The sequence below is a fragment of the Leptodactylus fuscus genome, chromosome 11, assembly GCF_031893055.1.
Source record: "Leptodactylus fuscus isolate aLepFus1 chromosome 11, aLepFus1.hap2, whole genome shotgun sequence".
Classification (NCBI taxonomy): domain Eukaryota; kingdom Metazoa; phylum Chordata; class Amphibia; order Anura; family Leptodactylidae; genus Leptodactylus; species Leptodactylus fuscus.
This window is the reverse complement of record NC_134275.1, coordinates 50,380,808-50,397,346: the sequence shown is the minus strand read 5'-3', so window position 1 is coordinate 50,397,346 and position 16,539 is coordinate 50,380,808. Positions and strand designations below refer to the sequence as shown.

At 45.6% G+C, this 16,539-nt stretch overlaps 1 protein-coding gene across 1 annotated transcript; it reads left to right on the top strand.

Moving 5' to 3' along the window:
- The first annotated feature begins 6,122 nt into the window (after positions 1-6,122).
- On the top strand, positions 6,123-15,068 carry LOC142185463 (TRPM8 channel-associated factor homolog). The gene is made up of 7 exons (XM_075260893.1): positions 6,123-6,727; positions 9,060-10,048; positions 11,462-11,556; positions 11,641-11,854; positions 12,367-12,606; positions 14,152-14,486; positions 14,817-15,068. The coding sequence occupies exons 1-7, from the start codon at positions 6,123-6,125 to the stop codon at positions 15,066-15,068; spliced, it is 2,730 nt and encodes a 909-aa protein (XP_075116994.1).
- Positions 15,069-16,539: the final 1,471 nt, after the last annotated feature.

The following is a 16,539-nucleotide window of genomic DNA, read 5'->3' as shown; positions in this document are numbered from 1 at the left end:
TCACAGATAAAGGCCACGCTTACCCCACACCGGATGATACATGGCTGTGCGGGAGACTAGGAGCCCACATTGCAAGATGAGATAGAAAAACACAGGTACAAAATGCCATACCTCCCAACTTTTGAAGAACTGAAAGAGGGACAAAATGTGCGGCGCGCCGCGGCAAATTGAGCCCCGCCCACTTTTGTATTGACTCCGCCCACTCGTTAATTTTTCATGTGCACGTACACAGTATAATCCTCCTACAGTCACCCGTAAATTATATGTCCCCCCTCTATCTCTCCCCCAGTTTCATATACACCCTTCATCTGCCCCCAGATTCATGTTCCTCCATCTCTGCCCCCAGATTCATGTCCTCTCCATCTTTGTCCCCAGATTCATGTCCCCACATCTCTGCCCCCAGATTCATGTCCCCACATCTCTGCCCCCAGATTCATGTCCCCCATCTCTGCCCCCAGATTCATGTCCCTCCATCTCTGCCCCAAGATTCATGTCCCCCCATCTCTGCCCCTAGATTCATGTCCCCACATCTCTGCCCCCAGTTTCATGTCCACTCCATCTCTGCCCCAGATTCATGTCCCTCCATCTCTGCCCGCAGATTCATGTCCCCACATCTCTGCCCCCAGATTCATGTCCACTCCATCTCTGCCCCAGATTCATGTCCCTCCATCTCTGCCCCCAGATTCCTGTCCCTCCATCTCTGCCCCCAGATTCATGTCCACTCCATCTCTGCCCCCAGATTCATGTCCCTCCATCTCTGCCCCCAGATTCATGTCCTCTCCATCTCTACCCCCAGATTCATGTCCCCACATCTCTGCCCCCAGTGTCATGCCGTCCTCTCTATCTCTGCCCCCACTGTCATGCCGTCCTCTCCTTCATCTGCCCCCAGATTCACGTTCCACCTCCACATTAAACTTACCTTCTCCTCCGCTCCCTCGCCGGTCTCTGCCCGCCTCTCTCCCTGACACATGCGGCTGAAGCTGCTCGCGTGCTCGCTTCGCCGCTGCATCTCTCTCTCGCTGACACATGCGGCTGAAGCGAGGAGCTGACCTGTGTCAGCATCTCGCTTCGCTGCTGCTGCCGGCTCCTGGCTTGTACATCGCGTCTACAAGCCAGGAGCCGGCGGCAGCGGCGAAGCGAGGAGCTGACACAGGTCAGCTCCTCGCTTCAGCCGCATGTGTCAGCGAGAGAGAGACGCAGCGGCGAAGTGAGCACGCGAGCAGCTTCAGCCGCATGTGTCAGGGAGAGAGGCGGGCAGCGGCGAAGCGAGGAGCTGACCTGTGTCAGCTCCTTGCTTCAGCCGCATATGTGTTCAACTCAGATCTGCGTCCTCTGGACGCAGATCTGAGTTGAAATCGGGACATACCTCCCTCCAACCGGGACCGCGGGACATGTCACCCAAATCGTGACTGTCCCGCGGAAATCGGGACGGTTGGGAGGTATGAAAATGCTAATGAAACCTGCGCTCACCCCCTACAATCCACGAGGAGGGGGCGCCGGCACTTTAAATGCACAAAAATGAGACTTATGCATAGGCTATGTCCAGGGGTGAGCCTGCTTCTTTCGCCGCCCGAGGCTAACTGCAGAAAGCCGCCCCCCACCCCCGCCGGGAGGAGGGGGGCGGATTGGGGGCGTGGTCGTCGGATCGGGGGCGTGGCCGAGTGAAGGGGGCGGGGCTTAGCCCCGTTCGCCGGCAGAGAGTAGGCCCGGAGACTGCCTGCTCTCTGCCTGAGCGTGAGGGGAGGCTGCTGGAGCAGCGCTGCTCCAGTGGCCTCCCCAAACCACCGCTCGGTGATAAGCCAGTCCAGGACAGCTTGTCCTGGACTGGCTTAGGTTAGCAAAAATGCCGCCCTCGTTGAGGCCCTGGCATAGTGCCGCCTGAAGCGCTCGCTTCAGGTCGCCTCATGGGAGGTGCGGCACTTGTCACATGATAATATGAGGCCCAGCGCCAGAGAACAGCCCAGCTTAGTCACATCCCATACTATTAGGTCAGCACCTCAACAGTAGCAGCACCCTGCAAAAATACAGCGCCTGGATGCGCCCTGCAAAAAAAGATTTAGGTAACCCTGAGGTATTGGTTAATATTATGAATATATTTCAAAAGGAGGCCATGCTTACCCCATACCGGACGATATATAGCTGTGCGGGAGACTAGCAGGCCCCAATACATGATCTAGTAGGAACCACACAGGTGCAACCTGCTAATGGAACATCAATTCTCACACCTACAATCCATGGGGGAGGGGATGCACACAAATAAAACTTATACAAGGCAATGTCACATGATAATATGAGGCGCACACCATACCATACTATTGTTTAAATATCAGACAGACAGGCTGCCCAGCACCTTAAGGCTGAAGCCCAACGTTGCACAAACTGGAGGGGGTCCAGAGCGGAGCTCACCAGAGATCATCTTTATAACACGTCTTCCATTCACAGTCTATGGGACAACAATAAATCACCTTTTTTTACGGTTTTTACGGTTTTATAGCGGTAGTGACATTTTCGCTTTTTCTACATTTTTCTATGGATCTTTATCATCCATAAGATTTCACAAGCGTTAGTCTCAGAAACAACTCAACAAAACCTCAAGATTTTGAAACTGTCTACAAATATTTTGTGACGTTGACTCTACCTCGAATATTTCTGTATTGTATCAGTTTCTGTTGTTGTCATTGCAGAATCTATCATGTCAGATTGGGTTTATTGGTAATCCACAAGCGTCATCCCCTCCAGACCGCACCGCACCTTGTGTATTCAGAATCTTATTCCCCCATGTCATCCTGAGGCTTCACCTTAATTGTTACCTTTTGTTACTGATAATAGAAATATCCGTCTGTACATATAGCAATAATATAATACATGGAAGCTCCTCATACACAGTATACAGCCGGTCAGTCCATTAATATCCAATACACTTCTAATGATAGGTTCACACTAGTATTTGGGGACAGAGTCCCCCATTTTGCTTAACGTCCCCGAATCCTAGTGTGACCCTAGTGTTAGAAATGTATCAGATATTGATGGACTGACCAAGTATATAATGTATGAGGAGCTTTCATGTATTATAAATCTGGCTCGGCTGAGCATGCATGTGTTATCTATGGGAAGAAAGGAATAAACTCCTGCCAGGATTGGGCAAATCCAGAGAACCCCATACACATAAGACGGCCGCCTGTTCTGCCACAGTTGACTAAGTCAGACAATATTATTCCAAGACAGACAGATCACATATACATCTTCATTCTCCTCTCACGTCATCTATATACTGTATATATCCAGTTGTACCGAGGGAACTAAAGACAACATCTATGATCATTGTAACGTCTGTCTTTGATATTGGTTCTGACATTTGTTACATTTGCGTTTTGTCTGCATTATAAGAACTTAGCAAATAACATTCACTTATCCCTGTGTAATGAAGCATTTGGAAAAGGTGCGTCATGTCTGTCTCGGCCGGCCTCGTGTGGAGACGTACTGCGGAATAATACTGCAGTAATAACTCCAAATACTTAGCGATAGTGGAGACAATACTCAATCTTCAATGTAACGCCTATGTGATATTTAATGCCCCGACATAGATATAACTAGAAAGTCATAAAACCTCCTAGATTGTAAGCTCTTGCGAGCAGGGCCCTCGCTCCTATTGTTTCATATGTTAATTATTTTGTTACATTATAATGTCCAATATTGTTTATTTGTGTATAAAGTTGTGCGGCATATGTAATATATAATAAAATTATTGTTGTTGCTGTTATTCTTATTCTTATTATTATTATTGTATTGTTACTTTTTATTATTATTATTATTATTATTATTATAATATTGTTGTTGTTATTATAATAATAATAATAACAATAATAATAATAATAATAATAATAATAATAATCCTTACTAATAGTGTTTGGATGTTTGTGAGTTTGGATGTTTGTTCCTCAATAACGCCAAAACGGACGCACGGATTACAGACAGATTTTGCACATACCTAGAATGGCGCCCGGAAGGAAACATAGGCACCTTACCATCACCGTAGGTTAGCGAATTTCACAACCGCGAGCACCAAAAGCACGATCGGCGGAGGCTGAAGGACCTGAGAGGACGTCATCGCCCTGAGCTCCGATTGGAGCAGGCGATGGAGAGTGCGGAGGTGTAGATACGCAAGCGGGCCGCAGAGCCTTCATGCTGGCATCTGATTGGAGCGGCCGATGCGGGGAGCTATCGTGGCTCAGGCCGGCCGACATGTGGGACGAGGAAGATGGCGGCGCATATACGGAATGCAGGACACAGCAGCATCGTTGGAATGGATAGGTGAGTTCGCCGTATGCCCGGGGGTGGGAAGGGAAAGGCACACTGGAGCCAAGTTCACAAACCCAAACCTGCCGGGTATCCGTCGAGCGCCATGCCTGCCGTACCTGCTGCGCAGCACAGTCTGCAGCCCCAATACACGCCGGGACACTAGGCACATAGCAGCCTCATGGAGGGGTTCCGGGATTGCGGCTGGCAGGGGGAGAGAGTGCAGCACAGCTCACCAAACCGCCGTATACCCCTCCAGCGCCATGTATGTCCATAGCTGCTGCGCCCCACTCTCTGCAAACCCTAGACACGCCGGGACACTAGTCCCACGGTGGGGGTCCTGGGATTGGGGGGGCTGCCCGGCCCGCACTGCAGGTGTCTCGCGCATGGAGAGAAGGGGGCCGCGGACAAAGTCGTGGGTATTGATAGCAATAATAATATTAGTAGAGGCAGTGTCTATTTTTCAGCCATATTCTCATTGTCTAACATTCATTAGAGACTTCCTAAAAAAAATTTTATTTAATTTTTACTCTTTTTTGCATTTTTTTTTACATTATTTTCACAAAACTTTCCCTTTACTTTATCGCAAAATATTTTCATTCTTTCAACAAAATATTTTCTATCTATTATTAATTAAATGGAGCGATGAACTTTACATGTCCAACTTTTTGGTGGTGCAAAAAATATCTATTTTGTATTCCTTTTAGTTGAATTATTGCAAAATAAGCCTAGGTTCAGCAGGGGTCAAAGCAAATCCCTAAAATTCCTTTGTATCTCTGGCGATCCCATCACTAAGTGCATGTTAATCCTTACAATTACCCGCCTTATGCAATCGAAGATTCATTTGTGGGTTCTTAAGTTCACGGGATACGATATAAATAGAGCGATCCGACCCCGACAGAACACGATGTATTGTAGACTTCACAAGTCACAGACCAAGACTCAGTCCTTGTCATAAACCTCGGGCATTGCAGTAAGTTTTCTTGATCATAAACGTGATATTGTTGGATATTATGGCTGTAATAATAATAATAATAATAATAATAATAATAATAATATTAATAATATATCATCATGTAACCGGTGGATTGTATTGGGTAACGTGTCCGTATTCACTGTGAGTGTTTGGGATGTAAAAGAATACACATTGCAGAAACACAGCTTTTTTTTATTGCAGATTTTCTGCTGTTTTTTTGAGAAAAAATAAAAGGGTTAATACTTTATTTTTGTTAATTTTTCATTGTGACCTTTCCCCTTTGCCTCGCATCAGTTCTTCTCGGTACTTGAAGACAGATTTTGGCAGAGGTTGTTCCCGCTGCCATCTTGGAGAACTAAGCACAGATCTTCTGTGGATGTTACTTGCTCCAATCCGTCTGTGTCTTCATGTCATCCCAGACAGACTGGAGGATGATGAGATCAGGGCTATATCAGTGAGGGCCGTGTCATCCCTTTCTGGACTCCTCCTCCAGAGGGTAAAGGTCACACCAAATATTGATGGCATATACATTTCTCTTTTCATCATTCACTTCATTTTGTTCATTGACAACAATAAACTGTTAACCCTTCTATTTCTGAAAATATTCTTAATTTGTAGCATTTTTTTTCACATTTGTCTAAAACTTTTGTACAGAACTGTATAAAGAATTACAGAAGGGGGCAGAGAGGATACTCGTACATGGTCACCAAAGAGGGGACGGGTAAGACTTTGTGTCTTATGATGGTCCCTTTGGTAGGACAGTCGGACCCCAATTCGTTCACTAGACGTTTGATAAGATATCTGTTTCTCTATTCTTTGCGGCGTAATAATTCACTTTTGATCCTAGGACATGAATCCTACAGAGTCCTACAAAGCTCTAGTTAAGAATATCGACTCCTTAAACTTTATGGAAGAAGACGTCCCCTGTGATCTTCTACTTTCTGGGGATTCTGCATTTCCAGTTTTGGTGAATCCTAATGGTCAAGGGCTAATAGCCGCCTCGCAGTACGGACGGGGGCGACTGGTGGTCGTGGCACATGAAGGATACTTAACAAGTCCTCACTTTACCCAGTTCATAGAAAATGCCATAGAATGGTTGAAACCTTCTTTCGATTCTTTGGTGGGCGTCCATATGAGATTCCTCTCACTGGCTAAGGAGCTCGGTGACAAAGGCCATAATGTCGAATCCAACGTTGACTTCTACGACAGGTTTGGGGTTTACTGTATGGACGGATATGACGACAGACAGTCAGAGGAACTTATCGCGGCGTTAAAAGAAGGCAAAGGTTTGCTTATTGGCGGTCAGGCCTCGTATCGGCAGTCTAAAAGTGTTCTGTTGGATTATCCAGGGAACAAGGTGACAAGCGTAGCCGGTATCCATTTCCTGAGCAATTATGGAAAGAAGGGAGAATTTCCTGTAACATCAGAGATACCGACCAGACCATTACACGTTACGTAAGTATCTATATAAATGACTTATCATTCTTCTCATTGGTAAATTTATCAGTCACATTTTGTATAGATTTACATCATAAATAAAAATACATTGCTGTACTTATCTTCAGCTGATCCTGAGTTGCATCCTGTATTATACTCCAGAGCTGCACTCGCTATTCTGCTGGTGCAGTCACTGTGTATATACATTACATTACTTATCTTCAGCTGATCCTGAGTTACATCCTGTATTATACTCCAGAGCTGCACTCGCTATTCTGCTGGTACAGTCACTGTGTATATACATTACATTACTTATCCTGTACTGATCCTGAGTTACATCCTGTACTATACTCCAGAGCTGCACTCGCTATTCTGCTGGTACAGTCACTGTGTACATACATTACATTACTTATCCTGTACTGATCCTGAGCTACATCCTGTATTATACTCCAGAGCTGCACTCACTATTCTGCTGGTACAGTCACTGTGTACATACATTACATTACTTACCCTGTACTGATCCTGAGTTACATCCTGTATTATACTCCAGAGCTGCGCTCACTATTCTGCTGGTGCAGTCACTGTGTACATACATTACATTACTTATCCTGTACTGATCCTGAGTTACATCCTGTACTATACTCCAGAGCTGCACTCGCTATTCTGCTGGTGCAGTCACTGTGTATATACATTACATTACTTATCTTCAGCTGATCCTGAGTTACATCCTGTATTATACTCCAGAGCTGCACTCGCTATTCTGCTGGTGCAGTCACTGTGTATATACATTACATTACTTATCCTGTACTGATCCTGAGTTACATCCTGTACTATACTCCAGAGCTGCACTCGCTATTCTGCTGGTGCAGTCACTGTGTATATACATTACATTACTTATCTTCAGCTGATCCTGAGTTACATCCTGTATTATACTCCAGAGCTGCACTCTCTATTCTGCTGGTACAGTCACTGTGTATATACATTACATTACTTATCCTGTACTAATCCTGAGTTACATCCTGTATTATACTCCAGAGCTGCACTCACTATTCAGCTGGTGCAGTCACTGTGTACATACATTACATTACTTATCCTGTACTGATCCTGAGTTACATCCTGTATTATACTCCAGAGCTGCACTCGCTATTCTGCTGGTGCAGTCACTGTGTATATACATTACTTATCCTGTACTAATCCTGAGTTACATCCTGTATTATACTCCAGAGCTGCGCTCACTATTCAGCTGGTGCAGTCACTGTGTACATACATTACATTACTTATCCTGTACTGATCCTGAGTTACATCCTGTATTATACTCCAGAGCTGCGCTTACTATTCTGCTGGTACAGTCACTGTGTACATACATTACATTACTTATCCTGTACTAATCCTGAGTTACATCCTGTATTATATTCCAGAGCTGCACTCACTATTCTGCTGGTACAGTCACTGTGTACATACATTACATTACATTACTTATCCTGTACTGATCCTGAGTTACATCCTGTATTATACTCCAGAGCTGCGCTCACTATTCTGCTGGTGCAGTCACTGTGTACATACATTACAATACTTATCCTGTACTGATCCTGAGTTACATCCTGTATTATACTCCAGAGCTGCACTCACTATTCTGCTGGTTACTTTAGAGAGAACCTCCACTTTTAAAACCGCTTTTCATAAATGAATAATGCAGGTGAATATAAGAAACTTTGTAATATATCTTGTTAAAGAGATCTGTTTCCTTCCCCATTTATTAGGCTGCTCTCCGCTTCCTTACCTTCACTCTTACATAATCTCTGTATCACAGAAGTCTATGGAGAGGGGGCTGTCAATTGATTTTTTGCCTCATTCCGTGAAGGTAGAGTCTTATCTTGAAGATACAGCAGTGTCACAAGAGCTCTGCTTCTCTTCTAGTATAGCAGCGTTTAGCAGCTGTAGTTATTTGTGTGTCTTTTCCACCGGCCTCCCCCTCCCTTTATCCTATTTTCTATAAGTAACTCAGCCCGATAAGTGGAGTTGGAAGCCTATTTATGTAATAATATATATTAATATATCCATGCCACTAATTATATTTTGAAAAAGGGCTGAATCCTGTAATTTTTACTCTGGCCACTAAGCCTAATAATAGACAACTACTTGCAAATTCTATAAGGGCTTTCGTTGCTTGGCTTAATTAACTTTCTTTAAATCAAAGACCTAATTACAATAGAAGATAACACCTCTGAGCCCCCATTGCATCCACTACTGACAATAGATGATGTCACACCATTTCTACTCCCCTCTCTGCACAGGGGCATGTCTAGAAAACCTTCAATGTAAATTGTAATTGTATTTTTTTACATTTCAGGTATAATTCTGACCTACAAGGCGATTTAAAGCAACTGCTACATAACATTACTGAATTGCACCCATTACAAAGCGGAATTCCATCTCAGCTACTTGTTCATGGCCAGAGAGCGTTTCCTCTGTTTCTAGATGACAACCACAAAACTTATCTTGCAGCCGCATTTTATGGGAAGGGTCGGGTGGTTGTAGCCGGTCATGAGAATCAATTCAGTGAATCTAACCAAAAACAACTAGTCAACAATCTGATCTGGTGGTTGGATGCGGGAAGGAACGGGGAAATAGGAATAGACTTGGAGGTAGAGACCCTGCAGGATCTTCTAGAGGAGGGGGTGACAAGTCAGCTCTCAAAATTCAAGAAATCCTTTAGTGTTTATTGTTGCACGTCTTATAGCGATAAGGAGGCTGAGAATATACTGGAGTTTGTTGCCGAGGGAGGTGGACTTCTCATAGGTGGACAAGCCTGGTACTGGGCTTCTCAAAATTCTGGCAAAGTAGACCTCATCGATTATCCTGGGAATAAAATAATCGGTCAATTTGGGATAAGTATTGTAGGTGATGAAATGTATCCGAGTGGATTTCAAGCAATGAATACCGAAGACCCGTCACACAGTTATCATTGCCGCAGAGCTCTTCACCAGCTGGACATGTTGATGGACACCAACCAAGACCTCCAGGAGCCTCTTCTCTCATGGATGAGGACATTGGCAGAAGACTGCGCAAAAATCTTGTCCGTAGCTCATGTAGACAAGCAGACTCTCTATCCATTTCGAGGCGTCCTCATCGATATTCTACTTAAATCTGGAATACCTAAAGTTAGCGCAGCCCAACCCATTGAAGGCGGGAGCAAGGAGGCTTTTCTACTGAGAGTTGCATCTGGGCTTTACAACATGATGCTTAATTTTGAAGCTTTAAGATCTCAACTCATTCCTGAGACCTCATCTCTTCCTGTGAGTCCTATTCAGAGCCTGGAGGTCGACTGCACCAATACAGGTGAACAGACGCGGTATTAGAAAAAACCCTTGTCCTTAATATGGTTTTGTAAACCAATTGGTCGACTTTCTGACTAACACCGGCCATGCTCACCACAATGGGGCTGCTTAAACTTCTTTGATCTCCTTTGCGATTTCCTTTGATGTCCTGTGATATATTGTAAACTAGCAATACCCGCGACTTCATCCGCGGCCCCGTTCCCGCCCTGCCTGACACACCTGCAGCGCGGCCCCGGCCGCCAACTACTACCCTGTGGCTGCCGTGACCCCGGGCCCCCGGCCCACCCCAAACCTTACCCCAGCTTCCCGTTCCCTCCCTGCGGCCCCGACTCCCCCCAAACTACCCCGCCTTCCCAACTGGGGGGCCTTGGCTCGCTTCCGCATCCCTGCGCAACCCCGGCTTGCCCCCCCCCCCCTGATTCCCCCCGCCCATGACCCTGATTCCCCCTCCCATGGGCCTAGTATCCCGGAGTGCATGTGTTGTGCAGACTGTGCCGCGGCAGCTGCGGTCATGCACTGCACACGATGAGGAGACTGTGGGTTTGTGAACTTCACTCCAGTTTCCCCCTCATCTTCCCACCCTAAGGGCCCCCGGCGGACTCACCAATCCACTCCGTGCGCCAGGCTCTACCGCTGGTAGCATGTTCGATACTCCGCATATGCGCCGCCATGTTCTTCATCTCGCTCGGCGAGACGTGATAACTTCACCCCTTGTGTCATCCGGTCCAATCTGAGCCCAGCGTGATGGCTCAGCGGTCGGCATGAGTCTCTCTAGCTCCGCCCCCTCCATTGCTTGCTCCAATCGGAGTTCAGCGCTATGGCCTGCGATGACGTCATCTCAGGTCCTTCAGCCTCCTCCGACCATGCTTTTGGTGCTCACGGTTGTGAAAACCAGGAACCTACGGGGATGGTAATGTGCCTATATTTCCTTTCGGATGCCATTCTAGGTATGTGTGAAATCTCACTGTAATCCATTCGGCCGTTTCACCGTGATTGTGGAACAAACATCCAAACACACAAACTTTCACATTTATAATATTAGTGAGGATGTATTCCCCCTGCCCTCTGGTGCGCTAGAGTGAGAAGATTTAGGATACACAGCCTGCCACTGTCAGAAAGGAGAACATGAACCAAAAGGAGCAGTTGTCATATAATGAAGAAAAGATTCCATGGAGGGAGACTATGGCGTATAAGGCACACAATTATTGGGAGGGGGAATCAATAGGGGGTGGGCAGCTTCTGTGAACAGACATGTTGCGTTCTAGTCATGGTGGTCTGGGCCAGGTAGAGAAGAAGGGAAATGTAAATGCTGCTAAAATGTAAAGATCAGACATGGCTGACAAGTGTGGGGAGAAGTTATACAAGGGTACCCAAGCTAGGCTTTTGGCTTCACTAGTCCACTTTCCCACCACAGGAGGTGTAGCCTGGCGGAGCACCGGACTGTATCTTCCACCAGGGGGAACGGCCATTGTGATTTTTCCAGCGTCAGCCGTCCATGTTGGCTTGCAGGTACCTCAATAAAATATTTCAGTAGAAGCCAAGTTGTAGACTTCTATTACCTTTATATTGGTCTCTATTTTGTATTACTTTTAGGTGCAGATCGGTTGTCACTCAGATAACCTTACTAACCTGCCCAACCTAAAGCGCCCCCCAGTGGTTGTACAGAGGTATTGCGTAGACAAAGTGACATTGCCGGTCTCCACGCTTTTTGGTGGACTTATTTACATAATTATTCCTGGATGCCTCATCCTTGGAAACATAAGAATATCCATAGAGGGCGCTGTGCTGGCTCCCTATTTCTATAATGGTAAGTGAATGAGAACGTATAGGCTGGATGATACGATGGACCTGAGTTATATTATTCGGATCTCTTATTTTAGCTTTGAGAAGATGGTGATGTTTATCTTACGTACTGAGTCTAATTCTGCACCCCTGTGAAAAAGTTTTAGGCAGGTGTGAAAAAAATGCTACAGAGTAAGAATGCTTTCAGAAACAGAAGGGTTAATATATTATTCTTGGTAATTAACAAAATGAAGTTAATGAAGACAAGAGAAATGTAAATCCCGTCAATATTTGGTGTGACCTTTGCCCTTTGGAGGAAGAGTCCTGGAAGTGATGATGTGGCCCCTACAGATATAGCCCTGATATCAACATCATCCAGTCTGTCTGGGGTGACAAGAAGAGACAGACGGATTGGAGCAAGTCATCACAAATCTATTGGCCATGCGGGCCAAGGAAAGAAATGCATTGGATATTGTTCACAATAGGATTAGAAAAGCAAAGACTCATTTGTGTATATTGGTTACATGTTTGTTGTAGGTGAGACCAGCGATTCTGTCTGGATGGACGCTCTCCGACACTATCCTGCTCCTTGGGCAGAGCTCGAAACCAAGAACATCATCTTTACTGTACCGTCCGATTCAGTGCGAGCCCTCGAGAAGCCGAGTGAAAAACTTGCGCTCTGGGACCGAATTATGGAGGGGGTTTTGAAACTGTCTTCATTGCCCGCTGTATTGGAGAGAAAGGAGAGGATTGTAGCAGATATTCAGACATCACACGGTATCGTTTATCTCACATACGTGTACACAATATATTTACCGTCATTGGTCACAAATAGGGTAAAACAAGAACAAGCTTAGCATTACATAGAAGGATTCTTTACTGTAAGAGCAGTGGAATGATGGAAGTCTCTAGTATTACCGTAGATATCTGGAGATGGGACATTGGTCCGGGGATTTGGTCCTGAGGCTAAGGCCCCCACGTTACGGGAACACAGCTTTTTTTGTTGCAGATTTTGTTGCAGTTTTTTGAGCTAAAGCCAAGTATGGCTACAAGAGGAATGGGAGATCTACGAGGTATATAACGTTCTTATTAGAGATGAGCGAGTAGGTATTCGATCGAATACTACGGTATTCGAAATATTCATACTTGATCGAATACTACTAGCTATTCGCAGTAAATATTCGATTCAGAACCAGCGTTGATTGGCCGAATGCTATACAGTGTACAGCATTCGGCAAATCAACGCTGGTTCTGCAGCAGGCTCGTCCTTGCTAGCCAGGAGAGCTGGCAGCTTGCTGTTACGAGGGAGATGACTTTTTCCCATAGGAATGAATTGACCAGCATTGATTGGCCAATGTACAGCATTCGGCCAATCAACACTGGTTCTCCCGGAGGCTCGTCTGTGAGGAAGCAGAGTCTAAGATCGGGCCACAGCAGTCTCCATTGTGGTCCAATCTTAGACTCCACCTCCTCACAGACGAGCCTCCGGCAGAGCCAACGATGATTGGCCGAATGCTGTACACTGGCCAATCAACGCTGGTCAATGCATTCCTATGACAAAAAAGTAAGCTCCCTCCTAACAGCAAGCTGCCAGCTCTCCCGACTAGCAAGGACGAGCCTGCTGCAGAACCTGCGATGATTGGCTAGTCAGGAGAGCTGGCAGCTTGCGGTTACGAGGGAGCTTACTTTTTATCAGCGCAACTGCAAGCGCTGTGAAGTTAAAGCGCACAGACCCCATAGACTATAATGGGGTCCGTGCGCTTTAACTGCGCAGCGCTCCTCCTAAACACTCTCGTCCTGCTATTCGTGGACTTGGTGACTCTCCTTTAGTCAAATAGTGGTTTCCCCTGAAACGAGCATTTTTTCCCATAGACTATAATAGGATTTGATATTTGATCGAGTAGTCGAATATTGAGGCTCTACTTGAATCAAATATCAAATCTCAAATATTTCACTGTTCGCTCATCTCTAGTTCTTATACTTCTACCTTCTGCTCAATTCACTCCTGACTTTGGCTAAAAATAATTTCAACAAAAAAAGCTGCGTTTCAGCAATATGGGGCTGTGGCCTAAAGGGGTTGTACCAAGTCATGAAGTTATTTCCTGTTGCTAGAAAAGGGGATAACATCATGAACCATGGGGGTCCGAATGCTGAGACTCCCAATGATGCTGAGAACAGGGCTCCAGGCCTCCTGTCCTGATGGAGCTACAGCCACCATTGTGTTGCGCGCCTTGTGTTTCTGATGAAATGGATCATTTTTCATGAAGATGATTGCTGACGTTATCAGAGTCACTTGTACATTTCTACGTCTTGCATTTCCAGGCTGGATGCATTCTGGCTACCCCATTGTGTGTCACCTGAAGTCCGCTGCGGCCATGATCCTTGTAGATACAGACAATGAAGATATGTGGGGAGCGCTCCATGAGCTGGGGCACAACCAACAATTAATACAATGTGAATTTCCCCCACACACCACTGAAGCGCTGTGTAACCTGTGGGCTATATACGTACATGAGAATGTGCTGGGCACGCCCAGGGAGAAAGCACACCGCGAGCTCCAGCCCCACGCGCGAGAGGAAAGGATCAGAAAGTATTTGGAGGAAGGGGCCCAACTGCAGAGCTGGAATAAATGGGTGTGCCTGGAGACCTATATTCAGGTAATGCAGGGGTACTTAGGCCCCAGGTTACTTGTACAATGTCATTTTTTTAATATTAAAATCGACAGGAAATTTTTATAGAAAAAATTCTATTTTATAAAATGTTCTGACATTCATTTCCTACTTGTCAGTATCATCCTCTCACCTCCATTCTTGCCACCGCTTGCCATTACAGGCCACGGTCTCCCACAAATTCAGTGCACGATTTTCCTGAAATCCTCTGTGCTGCTGGTATCTCCAGTTCCATAATGATCTAATGCTCTAATCTTTTATTATCCACAAGACATGATATCATACACTTGCTTTACCCTTCTCCATGTTCTCCTTCAGCTGCAGGAAGCTTTCGGCTGGGAGCCTTTCAGTGAATTATTCTCAGCCTACAGGAACAGAAAAGACGTCAAGGATGACATGAAGTCCAAGATGAATCTCTGGGCCGAACTCTTCTCCCTTCAAGTGCAGAAAAATTTACTCTCGTTTTTTAGAACATGGGGGTGGCCCATTGAAGAAGGACTTGAAGAAAAACTCTCATCTCTCCCGGAATGGAATGAAAACCCAATGAGGAAATATATTCAGTCTGGATAGGCCAAGTTTAGCCATAATCGGGATCCACGTCATGTATCGCAGTCATGTATAGTAGTCATATATCACAGTCATCTATAGCAGTCATGTATCACAGTCATCTATAGTAGTCATGTATCGCAGTCATCTATAGTAGTCATGTATCGCAGTCATATAATACAGTCATATATATCACAGTCATGTATCACAGTCATCTATCGCAGTCGTATATCACAGCCATATATCTCTGTCATATAATACATGGTAAAAAATATGCAAATCTATTCTCCAGGATGTAATTAGGAGAACACTGCCTCTGTATGCCGCCCTCTAGAGGGCAGCCCCCTTAACATCATGCATGACTCAGTCAAAAAGCCTACTGACATGATGCGGAGTTTATTGCCAAATTAGTATTTCTATTCCAAAAGGAACAGATTCCCAGCTATTGACAGTGCTGTTTTAGTCTTTTGGACCTCCTCAGCATAGCGCAGGGATACTGATTTGGCAGAGTGAGAGACTATAAACCAGGGTCAGGGGATAATCATACACATTCGGGAGAGTGTGTGCCTACATAGGCAGCACGGAGACTTACAAGTCATTCGTGCTCCTCTAGGGATTCTGGGTAAAAAATATGCTAATCTATTCTCCAGGGCATACTGAGTGCACTGTTCTCCTAATTACATCCAGGAGAATAGATTTGCATATTTTTTTACCCAGAATCCCTAGCGGAGCAGGAATGACTTGTAAGTCTCCGTGCTGCCTATGTAGGCAGACACTCTCCCTAATGTGTATGATTATCCCCTATATAATACAGTCATATAATACAGTCATATATCACAGCCATATTGTAAGGATTGGAGTCAGGGTCAGGCAGTGCAAAGTGACACAGCTGGGAAAGCAACACTGTGCAACTAATGACAAAAGGGGTCGCAGGCCCTGCAGCTATAACTATGCTGTAATATCTGAGATGAGGCAGACCCATGCACTTCCTAATTGAAGTGCGCCTACCACGACTCCTTACGCTTCTATCCCGGCGGCTAGGATAAGGGGAGAGGAGGCCCTGAAAGTCCTAGGGACTGGAGTCACAGGGGTCACACCTAAACAGAAAGCACAGTGTAACTGCAATGCAAAACAAAAGACTAAACAGCATGGAACCAGGGAGGACCACAAGTCCCAGCAAGACACAGAAGAGAAGGCGAGGTCAGACGAGCAAGAGGTCAAGCCAGGAGATATAATAAAGGTACCGAATCAAAAGACAAGGGATAGTCAAAAATACAACCCGGGTCAAAAAAAACCAAGAAACATATGGAATACAAACAGACAGGGAATAAGACTGAGCAGGGGGACCAGGAAACACAAAGTGAATGGCTGGCAAGGATCCATGCCTGGGTGGGGTTTAAATAGCAGCAGAGAACACACCTGATGGCTAACGGCATGGAGACTGAAGGCAAGGAAAAGATTAACCCTTAATGACCTAAGCACACCCAAAAGAACT